Raw genomic sequence first — 13,884 nt, 5'->3', positions numbered from 1 at the left:
CAGTATGCTGTAGGCTGAAAAGTAGTTCAACTTATTTTTTTTTATCTCTATAGCTCCTGAAGTAGCAAATAAATAAATAGAAATGACTCTGCAGATGTAATTATGTGTGGCAATTTGATAAATGCGAAGTTTAAGTTTGAAGAACATAAATAAGGAAATAGTTTAATGTCATTAAGATAAGATGGATATGAATGTATTGTCAGTTATAAAAAATCACACATTATCCAGCAACCAAAAAGTATACAATAATATCTTTTAACTGAAAAATGAAAATAATGGAGACAGGTAATAAGTGATTTACTGCTGTTGTCACCTCAGAGTGCAGCGCAATGCACATGCATATGTTGCAGCTCCCAGTACATGGTCATAGACACTGACTGGTAAGTGTGCTCAGTGCACAGTATGCAGCACCATGCTCATGTATGTGCTCAACATTAACAACATTAACATCAACAACTTATTCACTCTACACCCTTGTTTCTCAACCGAGGTTCTCAAGTACCCCCAGACCAGGTTTTCATTATAGCTGAACTAGTGCACAGGTTAAATAATAATTTGCTGATGAGTGAGAGCAGGTTAGTAACCATGGTATTACTGACCAGCTGATTATGTCACCTGTGCACCGGTTCAGCTAAATGAAAACCTGGCCTGTTGGGGGTACACAACCCAGAATAATATAGACATATTATGGCTCTCTAAATAACAGGAAGTGTCTTAAATCCCTATAGTGTATTCATGGTAATCATGGAGTTAAATCAGTGGAAAACAAAAAGGCTCCGAAAATTCTGACTAATATAATTTATATTTTTTAAGGGTTTTAAGAGGTTTTTTTTAGATGTTACATTTTTTACACATTTTTCTCCACTTAACTAATGGCGATTGGTGATTTTTTTTTTTTTTTCAGTATCAAGAATATCGTTTACAAATGTGTGGCATAACACTGTCATAGAATACCTACCTATACTTTTACAAATGTGAATAATGCATCCATTGAGTTCCAAAGACCTTGTAGTCTATAGCCTTGTAGTCTATAGGTTAAATGCATTGCCTTACGTTTAATGTCGCTTTAACTTATTTTGCTTATAAAACATTTTGAAAATGCACTAATTTGCAAGATTTAAACTCAGAGATATAATGCAAAGGTTAAAATGGCTATACATAAAAATTGAAGACAAATTTGTTTAAAGTTATATTGAGGAAATCTAGCTCTTTAACAAAGAATATCATGTGAACAAAACAAATTTCATAATACAAGTAAATTAGAAACTTTTGCAAATTATTTGCTTTGTCTGAATTGCAAAAAAACAAACATTTTTGGGGTTTATAATTCTTTTTTGCCCCATGAAAAAGTGTCCATAACTAAATGGCATAATCTAAAAAAAAAAACTAAACATGTGTAGCTATTATAGTATCATACACGGAGATGGGAAAGTGCATAAATGATGTTTGATTGGTGATTAAACCATAGTGTTAGAACAACATAAAGAAAAAGCATGACATTTAGAATCTAAAGCATGTGATGACTACTGGACAACGAATATAAGCCAAAAGCTGCAAAATGTTTTTTGTTATTAAACATTTATAGCTAATCTAGATCCAAATCTTAGTACTGCTACAATTCTGTTTTCATTATTACTAGTACTAGTATTAACATTTATCTATAGCGCTAGAACTAAACTTGCAAAAGCGTAATGAGAAAATAAATCTATAATGAAGCATAAAAAATATGCAGTAGCTGAGTATAAAATGTTATATGCATTTTTTAAATTTATGTGCCTATTGAAGAGCTCTTATTCATATTTATAAATATTTGTGGCTGTGGTTTATACATACCTTCCAACCATTAAAGGTAAATTAATAGCACTACGGTGAAGATGAATGACGGAGAATAAACAGGAAAATACAGGAAAAACAAGTCTTTGGGACTTGCCTGAGAAATAGATATTAAGGGCTAGATTACTAGTGGAGGCGATATCGGTTTACGCGATTGTTTGTGCACAGTTTAAATTGCGCTCGTATTACAAGTTGAAAGTAAATGCGATACCCGTGAGCGCAATTGCTAGAATGATTACTGCGACCACAGAGCTGTGGTTAAATGTTTTGCGAAACTAAAAAATGTCACAGAACACATCAATAATACATTATGAATTACACTTACACTCATAATAACACTGTCTAATAAAAATATTCAAGAAAATAATTGCACACTAAAGTTATAAGGGCTCAAAGATATGAGGTCTTAGGTGTTAGAAAAAAAGGCATATGTACATATGTATTTAATTGTGTATATATGTATTTGCAGACATATATACACATAAACACACATATATATATATATAGACATATAAATAAGGGCATTGGAGCCCTTTGCCATTAAGTAGATGAAAACATGTAAAAGCATATTTATGCAATATTCATTTTAAATAATGGTTTTAACTATGTATTTACTGTAGATATTTAACACTCCAATGTTCTGCACATAGCAGAATATGTTCCATGTATATCTAAATAGATATTCCTATATCCGCTCAAGAGGGAGCATTAATTTGTGCTCCACTCATAATCTGACCCTACAATGGTAATACTATATTTTTATGAAGCTAAATAACAGATCTCTTGGATGTGAAATATGTTGGACACTATAATGTAAAGAGTTATGTGTTTTAAAAATACATTGAAAAAAGTAGATGAAGGTTTAATATGTTATCTGCTTAATACTAGATAATAAGGCAAACTAGTTATGAGGACATGAAATTCAAAAATAAACTTTTGTGATACAGAAATAGTGTACAGTTTAACAAAATAAAAAACTTCTAATTTACGTTTATTGGCAATTTTAAAGCTTTCTCTTGGTTACAACTTAGTCCCTTCCAATAAGGAGATACTGAAATATGCTCAGCAGTAACCACTTATCTCTAGCACTATGTGGCAACAGAATGTGTATAGTGATACAGAAGCAACCTGCAGAGGGAGCTAGAGAGGACAGTAGCTTCAGAAACTTTCTGATAAAACTCTATGGTAAACTAGCTAGTAAACATGACATATGCATAGCTAGAAACGCTGTTTAATAAACAAGACTCAACACAAAACAGAGTGCATCTGTCTTAGAATAGGACACATTCAGAAACAGTATGCAGTTGTAGCAAGTGAAAGCAAAGCTGAGGTTGTTCCCTGCTTGCTCTCACTCAGCCCTTTCTGCTGTGGATATAGCTCCCTCTAGAGTTGCTTGTATAAAACTGAAGCACACACTGCTTTTGCCTGAGTCTACTTTAGTACACTATCATAGAAAGGGACACAATTTAAACCAAGAAGACACAGAGAACAAATACAAATTGATAATATAAATAAATTGAAAAAAAAAATCTTCTGAATCATGAAAATTTTATTTTGACTTCCATGCCCCTTTAAGCATTTTAGTGGGTATCCTTAGGAGAAATATTTATATGCCTATAAAAATGGCACTTCTTAACCCCTTAATGACCACAATGTACCCTGTATGTCACTGGTCGTTAAAGGTTTTTTCAGGTTATAATAGCACAAGTCTAGCAAGAACACGCTATTAATGCCCTCCCTCCAGCAGGCTTTGTGGAATAGAGCAGTCTCAACGCTGGTGGCAAGACCGCACTATAAAACAAACAAGTCCCAAAAAAAAGGCCAGCGACATACAGGGTACGTCGCTGGTCCTTAAGGGGTTAAATAGAATATACATTTATTTTCAAAACATAAACTTCTTTTTAAAGCCCTCTATTCTGCACAGAAACGCTTACAGTCACTCCCTTGAAGCTTTATTTAATTTAGAAAAACAAATTAAAACCAGAGACTGCAATTCATTTATTGTAAACCTTAAGGGAAATGTGTTTTGCAAATAATTTATCTACTTTGTTGTGTTCAACTATTATTTAGATGTTTCTTTTATGCTTTATCCTCCTAGGTGAAATAAAATGACTAGTTTTACTGAGTAAACTTTGTATGGCATTTAGGAAAATGAACAGTTGTGACCCTATGGAAAGCATAGTGATTAAACTGGTACATTTCTCATTTAGATACAGCAGATACTGCTGCTCTTAAAGGGACAGTCTACACCAGAATTTTTATTGTTTTAAAAGATAGATAATCCCTTTATTACCCATTCCCCAGTTTTGCATAACCAACACAGTTATATTAATATACTTTTAACCTCTGTGATTATATTGTATCTAAGCCTCTGCAAACTGCCCCTTTATTAAAGTTATTTTGACAGACTTGCAGTTTAGCCAATCAGTGCCTGCTCCCAGATAACCTCACGTGCACGAGCACAGTGTTATCTATATGAAATACATGAACTAACACCCTCTAGTGGTGAAGAACTGTTAAAATGCATTCTGAAACGAGGTGGCCTTCAAGGTCTAAGAAATTAGCATATGAACCTCCTAGGTTAAGCTTTCAACTAAGAATACCAAGAGAACAAAGCAAAATTGGTGATAAAAGTAAATTGGAAAATTGTTTAAAATTATGTGCGCTATCTGAATCATGAAAGTTTTTTTTGGCCTAGACTGTCCCTTTAAACAAGCAGATAACGCTTCTTCCTCCAATAGGTTATTCATGTTATCAAAATAATTTAAATTTTAAATCAGCGCATAAGCAAACCTGCTCCACATATTTAAGAAGCTAAAACTGTTTATTTTGTCTTCTTCACCGTCTCAGAAGTGGTGAGATCAATCACCCAACACTCACTCAATGAAACATTGCAAGTGGTGCTTGCAGGCAGACAGGTTCACTACTTACAAACCTGTCCACCTGCAGGGATAATAAATTTACCCACAAGTCTTTGAAACAAGACATTCTGTTAAGGAACTTCAAGAGCTGTGAAGGAACCATTTTTGCAATTTTAGTGCAAATGTAAACAAGAAATCTATGCACAAAGAGAAGTAGTATTAATAAGAATCTTATCTTTTATAAGTTGGAAGGTATGTTTTAAATCATTAAATAAAGCTCCGGAAAATGGTACAAGGATACAGTCCCTTCCAGGAAAGAGGATCTTGTGGCGGACCATTTCTCCCATAATGCATCCCACAGACCAAATATCCACTAGAAGAGCAGCGACATAAAATGGTGAGAAGAGGATAAAAAAAAGGAAGTTTAGCTGGGAAAGTCATTCCTGAAGCATGAAGGGGGAAAAAGAGCAGGTTGAATAGCATAAAAGAAAATACAGTTCTATCCTCCACACAAAACAGTAAAAAAGCAGAAATACACTGAATTATTTCTGAGTTAGACAATTAATGATAGCAGGAATTTTAGCTTTAATAAAAAAAATTATTTTCTTCATAAAAGAATATAGCTATAGGTTCCCATTCCAATCCATTATGTTATACCATGCAAAAACATTCCACTCAAGTTGCGTCTTTTTTGTTTCCTATTCTAAAGAATTCTAATTAATTATAAGTGACAAGGTCTGAATCACTTTAAGTTGTCTATTTAAATGCAATATTAGTTTTTCTTCAAACTGATTAAAAAACAAACAAGCAAACAGATATATGTAGCTATATTATAGGTCTCTGCATATCGCAAGGAAATAATATGTTGTCAAAGTAAAACATTGATAGAATATATTTGAAGATGGTCTAATGTGTTTGAATGCAGTTTTTTCCACTTATCCAGTAAGAATAATTATTACAATGTTTACAGTTAGCTAACAATTTAATTTTAAAATGTTAAATAAATAAATAAACCTCCAGGTTTGAACACTGGATGCATTAGAACAAAAGTTCAACTCAAAATATCTTTGAAAATAAATATATTTTGAGTTGTTCTGTTCTAATATACCTGTTGTCAGAATGAAATGAATATGAGAAACAAGGAGTAACTTTGTTATTTATTTGAACAATAAACAATATATGCAGAATATTTGCATGTCTAGTTTTCAAAGCGGAAAGATAAAAAATAAATAAATAAGAGAAAACAATGTGAAAAGTAATCCAAGTTTTCTGACTGATTGGAATTCTCTTGAACTTAGAAACCTAAAGAAAACTCATGCATAGCACTTTGTACACAAAGATATAATAAATGGATTGGAATAGACCCTTCTGTAAGATGATATTAAATTATGCATTTTGAATGACAGCAAGAAGACTCAGACTGGATGACAATGATAAAGATGGAATTCTGAAAATAAAACGTTCTATGCTAAAGAGGGAGTTAAATATTTTTTTTTAGTAAACACAGGTTATTTTCTAGATTAATCTAAAATACATTTTGTAAGATTAAAAAAAATGACATAAATTAAAATGGCCAAATATTTTATCATAAGCACCCCCCCCCCCTTGAGAAATTTGTAAATAAAACTGGGTGTTTACAGCATTGTTCTAACATTTTTTTTCTTAAATATTAATTTAATTTTTTTCATAGAAATAAGCAAGAATAATATTCTTATATCTGTCCAATAGTAACAGGTAAAAGTAACTATAGAAATATATGTCTGTTGGTCAATGCTTCTTTTGCCCTTCACCTGGATGGAATTTAGCTGTTTTAATGAGGATCTTAGATGTTTATATAGAAAGATATTGAATATATTGATATAAAAAAATATTTAAAAAGTACTTGCATGTGGGCCAAACAGTAATTAAATATCAATTAACTTCCAACATAGGTCATGTGCAAGAACCAGAAATTACAGTAAACACAAATTAATCTTCATATTAAACCAGAAAGCATTGATTATTTAGATAGTTCTAAAACATTAAAAACTTTCGGCTAGAATATGAGTTTTGCGTTATGAGTAAAAAAGCAGCGTTAAGGCTCATAACGCTTCTTTTTTACTACTGCTTCTATTATGAGTCTTGTAGGTACAGCAACCCCGCACACTTTTTTTGCCTTACTGCAAATCAACGTACCCAATTTGCGTATAGTCTTTTTTTCAATGGGACTTACATAGCACCGGTATTACAAGCTTTTTTTTTTAGGCCAAAAAGTGAGCGGTACAGCCTATCCCGCAAGATTTGTAACGCATTCTAAAGTCAGTAGTTATTAGTTTTACACTATAAAGCCGTAGCATAAAACTCATAACTAAAGTGCTAAAAAGTACACTAAACACCCATAAACTACCTATTAATCCCTAAACCGAGGCCCTCCCACATTGCAAACACTAAAATAAAATTATTAACCCCTAATCTGCCACTCCTGACATCGCCGCCACTAGAATAAACATATTAACCCCTAAACCGCCGCACTCCCGCCTCACAAACACTAGTTAAATATTATTAACCCCTAATCTGCTGTCCCTAACATCGCCGCCACCTACCTACATTTATTAACTCCTAATCTGCCGCCCCCAACGTCTCCGCCACTATACTAAATTTATTAACCCCTAAACCTAATTCTAACCCTAAACCTAACACCCACTAACTTAAATATAATTTAAATACATCTAAATAAAAATTCCTATAATTAACTAAATAATTCCTATTTAAAACTAAATACTTACCTATAAAATAAACCCTAAGTTAGCTACAATATAACTAATAGTTACATTGTATCTAGCTTAGGGTTTATTTTTATTTCACAGGCAAGTTTGTATTTATTTTAACTAGGTAGAATAGTTACTAAATAGTTATTAACTATTTACTAACTACCTAGTTAAAATAAATACAAATTTACCTGTAAAAAAGTTACACTAACAACTAACACTACACTAAAATTAAAAAAATTAACTAAATTAAATACAATTAAATAAATTAAATACAATTACCTAAATTACAAAAACAAACAAACACTAAATTACACAAAATAAAAAACAAATTACAAGATATTTAAACTAATTACACCTAATCTAATATCAAAATAAAAAAAAGCCCACACAAAATAAAACAAAACCCTAGCCTAAACTAAACTACTAATAGCCCTTAATAGGGCCTTTTGCGGGGCATTGCCCCAAAGAAATCAGCTCTTTTACCTGAAAACAGTGAAACCCACCACCCACACAACCAACCCCCCAAATAAAACCCTAGCTAAAAAAACTTAGCTCCCCATTGCCTGAAAAGGGCATTTGGAAGGGCATTTCCCTTAAAAGGGCATTTAGCTCTATTGTGGCCCAAACCCTAACCTAAAAATAAAACCCACCCAATAAACCCTTAAAATAACCTAACACTAACCCGCTGAAGATCCACTTACAGTTTTGAAGATCCGACATCCATCCTCAACGAAGCCAGGAGAAGTCCTCATCAAAGCGGCAAGAAGTCCTCAACAAAGCCGGGAGAAGGCTTCATCCAAGTCTGGAGAAGTGGTCCTCCAGACGGGCAGAAGTCTTCATCCAGACGACATCTTCTATCTTCATCTATCCGGAGCAGAGCGGGTCCATCTTCAAGACATCCGGCGTGGAGCATCCTCTTCTGTTGACGGCTAATGACAAATCAAGGTTCCTTTAAATGACGTCATCCAAGATGGCATCCCTTGAATTCCGATTGGCTGATAGAATTCTATCAGCCAATCAGAATTAAGGTTGAAAAAATCCTATTGGCTGATGCAATCAGCCAATAGAATTAAACTTCAATCCTATTGGCTGATCCAATCAGCCAATAGGATTGAGCTTGCATTCTATTGGCTGTTCCAATCAGCCAATAGAATGTGAGCTCAATCCTATTGGCTGATCCAATCAGCCAATAGGATTGAAGTTCAATCCTATTGGCTGATTCCATCAGCCAATAGGATTTTTTCAACCTTAATTCCAATTGGCTGATAGAATTCTATCAGCCAATCAGAATTCAAGGGACGCCATCTTGAATGACGTCATTTAAAGGAACCTTCATTCGTCGTTAGCCGTCAGCAGAAGAGGATGCTCCGCGCCGGATGTCTTGAAGATGGACCCGCTCCGCTCCAGGTGGATGAAGATAGAAGATGCCGTCTGGATGAAGACTTCTGCATGTCTGGAGGAACACTTCTCCCGGCTTGGATGAAGACTTCTCCCGGCTTTGTTGAGGACTTCTTGCTGCTTCGATGAGGACTTCTCCCGGCTTCGTTGAGGATGAATGTCGGATCTTCAAAACTGTAAGTGAATCATCAGGGGGTTAGTGTTAGGTTTTTTAAGGGTTTATTGGGTGGGTTTTATTTTTAGGTTAGGGTTTGGGCCGCAATAGAGCGAAATGCCCTTTTAAGGGCAATGCCCATACAAATGCCCTTTTCAGGGCAATGGGGAGCTTAGGTTTTTTTTAGTTAGGGTTTTATTTGGGGAGTTGGTTGTGTGGGTGGTGGGTTTTACTGTTGGGGGGTAAAAGAGCTGATTTCTTTGGGGCAATGCCCCGCAAAAGGCCCTTTTAAGGGCTATTGGTAGTTTAGTTTAGGCTAAGGTTTTTTTTTTTATTTTGGGGGGCTTTTTCTATTTTGATAGGGCTATTAGATTAGGTGTAATTAGTTTAAATATCTTGTAATTTGTTTTTTATTGTGTAATTTAGTATTTGTTTTTTTGTAATTTAGGTAATTGTATTTAATTTATTTAATTGTATTTAATTTATTTCATTGTAGTGTAGTGTTAGGTGTTAGTGTAACTTAGGTTAGGTTTTATTTTACAGGTACATTTGTATTTATTTTAGCTAGGTAGTTAGTAAATAGTTAATAACTATTTAGTAACTATTCTACCTAGTTAAAATAAATACAAACTTGCCTGTAAAAAAAATAAACCCTAAGCTAGATAAATGTAACTATTAGTTATATTGTAGCTAGCTTAGGGTTTATTTTATAGGTAAACATTTAGTTTTAAATTGGAATTATTTAGTTATTAATTGTAGGTTTTAATTAGATTTATTCTAATTATATTTAAGTTAGGGAGTGTTAGGGTTAGACTTAGGTTTAGGGGTTAATAAATATAATATAGTGGCGGTGATTAGGGTTTAATAATTGTAGGTATGTGGCGGCGATGTTAGGGGTGGCAGATTAGGGGTTAATAATATTTAACTAATGTTTGTGATGCGGGAGTGCGGCGGTTGAGGGGTAATATATTTATTATAGTGGCGGTGACGTTGGGGGCGGCAGATTAGGGGTTAATAAATGTAGGTAGGTGGTGGCAACATTGGGGGAGGGAGATTAGGGGTTAATAAATATAATGTAGGTGTCGGCAATGTTGGGGCAGCAGATTAGGGGTTAATAAGTATAATGTAGGTGGTGGCGATGTCCAGAGCAGCAGATTAGGGGTTAATAAGTATAATGTAGGTGTCGGCGATGTCGGGGGCGGCATATTAGGAGTTAATAAGTGTACGATTAGGGGTGCTTAGACTCGGGGTTCATGTTAGGGTGTTAGGTGTAAACATAAAATGTGTTTCCCCATAGGAATCAATGGGGCTGCATTACTGAGCTTTACGCTGCTTTATTGAAGGTGTTAGGCTTTTTTGCACCCGGCTCTCCCCATTGATGTCTATGGGGAAATCGTGCATGAACACGTACAACTAGCTCACTGCTGACTTAAGCAGCGCTGGTATCGGAGTGGGGTATGGAGCTCAATTTTTCTCTACGCTCACTTCTTGCCCTTTAAAGCTGGGTTTAGAAAAACCTGTAATACCAGCGCTGTAGGGAAGTGAGCGGTGACAATAACATGCAAGTTAGTACCGCACCCCTCATAACGCAAAACTCATAATCTGGCCGTTTCTAAGTTGTTACTGCTTTTTCTTCTTTTTGTTATAAATTATGTTGGTGATGTTGATTGTTAACAAGGAATAACCTGCTGCCTGATGCTTTAATTTGTATTTGTCGGTTGTCTTAATCTCTATAAGGACAAAAAAATTCAGCTAGACAAGCACAAAAGCTTCAGCCTTCAAAATAAATTATACCATTTCTAGGGTTACAAAAGAAAATACTCTCATCTCACATGTATATGCATTGTCATTCTTATTTGTATATCTTTACCCAGAATATTCTGCTCCAGTAAAAACATTGTGAGTTACGGTTTCCAATGGGAGTTTATGCAGATGTGCTATACAATGATCTATGGTGTGTCGCTATACTCACAGTGAAGGGCATATTTCCACATCTTTTTACTATCCATAACTTAATTTGAGACTGATATATATATATATATATATATATATATATATATATATATATATATATATATATATTTATTCCTCCTTGTAGTAAATCCGACCTCCTGTGTCAACAGCCTGGGTGCTAACATGAAAACAGTATATCACAATAGAAGAAAGCACTCTCAGGACTTTTCAATAGTGGGTCAACCAAAAGGCTTAGAGTTTATTTACATTTCGGGGTTCACACAGACCACTTCATCAGAATAAAAACAGTGACAAATCATACCTTATTATAGTGTACAAAACAATTATGCAAATACTTACACAAAACACCTGTGTCTCATACCATAGTTCCCATGTGCTAAGATGGAACGCACGCCATGCGTTTCAGCAAACTGGAAGTTAACTCACTTCCGGATACAGCATATTTACAAAGTGCACAAAAACACAACGATCATATACATTCAACCTTTTTGTGAAAGAATTTACAAATGTGTCTCAAGCTTGTTATGTGTCAAGCTAATATGTGTTCAGCTTACAGTGAATCAGTAGTCACCTAATAAGTTGTGGGTAAATAGTGTGTACGAGTGTGGACAGCATATGCGTTCCAAGGAACCGGAACTCACACTACTTCCGGTTTAGCGAAAAATATGCTGCGCGTGGATTCGTATATTAGCAGTGTCTAACTTAAATACCGGCCATAAAAGTGAATTAAGGCTGTACTATAGAGCCCTAGTGTGTAGTAGAGCAGGATGTTGAGCCCTAATGTGTGCAAGTAGATTGTCCTCTTTACCATGATACCGGAAGTGACATCAACCGTCTTGAGTGGCATTTTCACTAACCAATCCAACAGGCTCAATACATTGTGTTCAAAATCATAATGTGTTCAATATCATAACACTATTATCAGCAATATATGTATGATATCATAGCCATTTAAACAAGCATATTATAATGAAAGGTGTAACCTATCAGAAATATGTCATTATAATAAATTCCATTGAACTGCATATACAAGGCTACTTAGTTACATATATATCCACACTTAATGTCATATATTGCCTAATATAAAAAAATGGCCAAAGTTTACAATAACTGTTTCAAAATATACCAGCACCACACAATACCCTATTAGAATAAATCATATACATTTAAGTTATAACCTACATATCAAGTCAAACATCTGTAGGAATAAAAATAAAAATTAATGTCTAACCCACAATTTCTAAGGTATCATTATGGAATTTTGCCTTCCTAGTCATGTGACCTTAGATGTGTTGTAATAAGAAATAACAGAACAACTAAAAATAGGAACTAAAAATATATAAAAAAAAATCCAAAAATTAAAAAACAATCCTCTATAATGTAGAACTTGCAAGGTCTATACAACATCTCTATTCCCAAAAATGAAATGATTTGTCACTGTTTTTTATTCTGATGAAGGGGTCTGTGTGAACCCCGAAACGTAAATAAACTCTAAGCCTTTTGGTTGACCCACTATTGAAAAGTCCTGAGAGTGCTTTCTTCTATTGTGATATATATATATATATATATATATATATATATATATATAACACACAGAGAAAACCCAGCACTCACTTACAAGCTCTCAGCTAAGATTTAAAAGCAAAAATGGAAAGGTTAGTCACCGCATCTGGCCAAATGGGACAAGCTCAGGTACCTAGGTCCTTTCCAATACCTGAGACCCTAAAACAGCCACACAATGCAAGCTTTCAAATCCAAACAAACTGAAAACAAGGGAAGGGTGCACAGGAATATGTAATCACCCTAGACATATACAAAACACGGAAGGGAACTGCACTCTCATACCGGACCGGGTACACATCCCATGACCCTGCAACATGCTCAGCCCTGGGTGCCACTGGCACTCACAGGAAGCTGTGCTGTCCCCAGAGCCACAAGCAGTTAACCCCAGACAGGTCTGGGTGCAAGAACCATAGGGAAAATTATGGTTCTTGCACCCAGACCTGTCTGGGGTTAACTGCTTGTGGCTCTGGGGACAGCACAGCTTCCTGTGAGTGCCAGTGGCACCCAGGGCTGAGCATGTTGCAGGGTCATAGGATGTGTACCCGGTCCGGTATGAGAGTGCAGTTCCCTTCCGTGTTTTGTATATATATATATATATATATATATATATATATATATAAATATATTCTGTATAAATACTTATGTTTACATTTTACATGAAAATGTAAGCATTAAAATAACAAAATTCACAAACTGTATTAAAGATATTTAATATGTGAGGTCCATTGTCAGATAGTTTTGCTTACCATTTTCTTTGTATCCCATTCCAAGAATGACTTCAGGCGCTCGATAATACCGGGTAACCACGTAAGGAGTCATCATGAAGCTTGTGCCTGCAGTTCTTGCCAATCCAAAGTCAAGAATTTTCAATGTGCAATCTGACTTTACAACAATATTACTTGGTTTCAAATCCTGTAGTAGAAAATCAGATGTTATAAGCAAAAATGTTACAATGTATCACAAAAACTAATCAATTAAACCTTGGGGTATAGCAACAGTTTTTGTATTGATTGAGCGTATAAATAGTAGTGTGGAGAACATGTTGATTTAAGAAACCAAAAATTGCTTTTTTAATCATTATTTTTTATTAACTTAAAGGGACATTAATTTCATAAATACACACACACACATATATATATATATATATATGTGTGTGTGTGAATATAAATATATACACAAACACACACACACACATATAAATATAATATATATATATATATATATATATAGGTATAGATATATATTTCATAAAAAAATCATATATATATATATATATATATACAGTATATATTTATATATATATATATATATATATATATTTATGAATAAATAGAACATATTCTGCTCTGTG

General features: G+C 34.2%; 1 protein-coding gene across 7 annotated transcripts in view; it reads right to left on the bottom strand.

Annotated features, from left to right (window-relative positions):
- MAPK10 (mitogen-activated protein kinase 10) overlaps positions 1–13,884 on the bottom strand; it is a 283,673-nt gene that overhangs the window by 199,949 nt on the left and 69,840 nt on the right. For 4 of the 7 annotated variants that reach the window (XM_053700777.1, XM_053700778.1, XM_053700779.1 and 1 more), the window contains exons 5-6: positions 13,280–13,445; positions 4,996–5,067 (exon numbers count right to left, since the gene is read on the bottom strand). In XM_053700777.1, the coding sequence (XP_053556752.1) occupies positions 4,996–5,067; positions 13,280–13,445 (238 nt within the window). The remainder of the gene's footprint in view (positions 1–4,995; positions 5,068–13,279; positions 13,446–13,884) is intronic. The other 3 variants (XM_053700780.1, XM_053700775.1, XM_053700776.1) reach the window with 1 other exon arrangement.

Source organism: Bombina bombina, chromosome 2 (assembly GCF_027579735.1).
Source record: "Bombina bombina isolate aBomBom1 chromosome 2, aBomBom1.pri, whole genome shotgun sequence".
NCBI lineage: Eukaryota > Metazoa > Chordata > Amphibia > Anura > Bombinatoridae > Bombina > Bombina bombina.
This window is presented reverse-complemented; position numbering and strand designations above follow the sequence as displayed.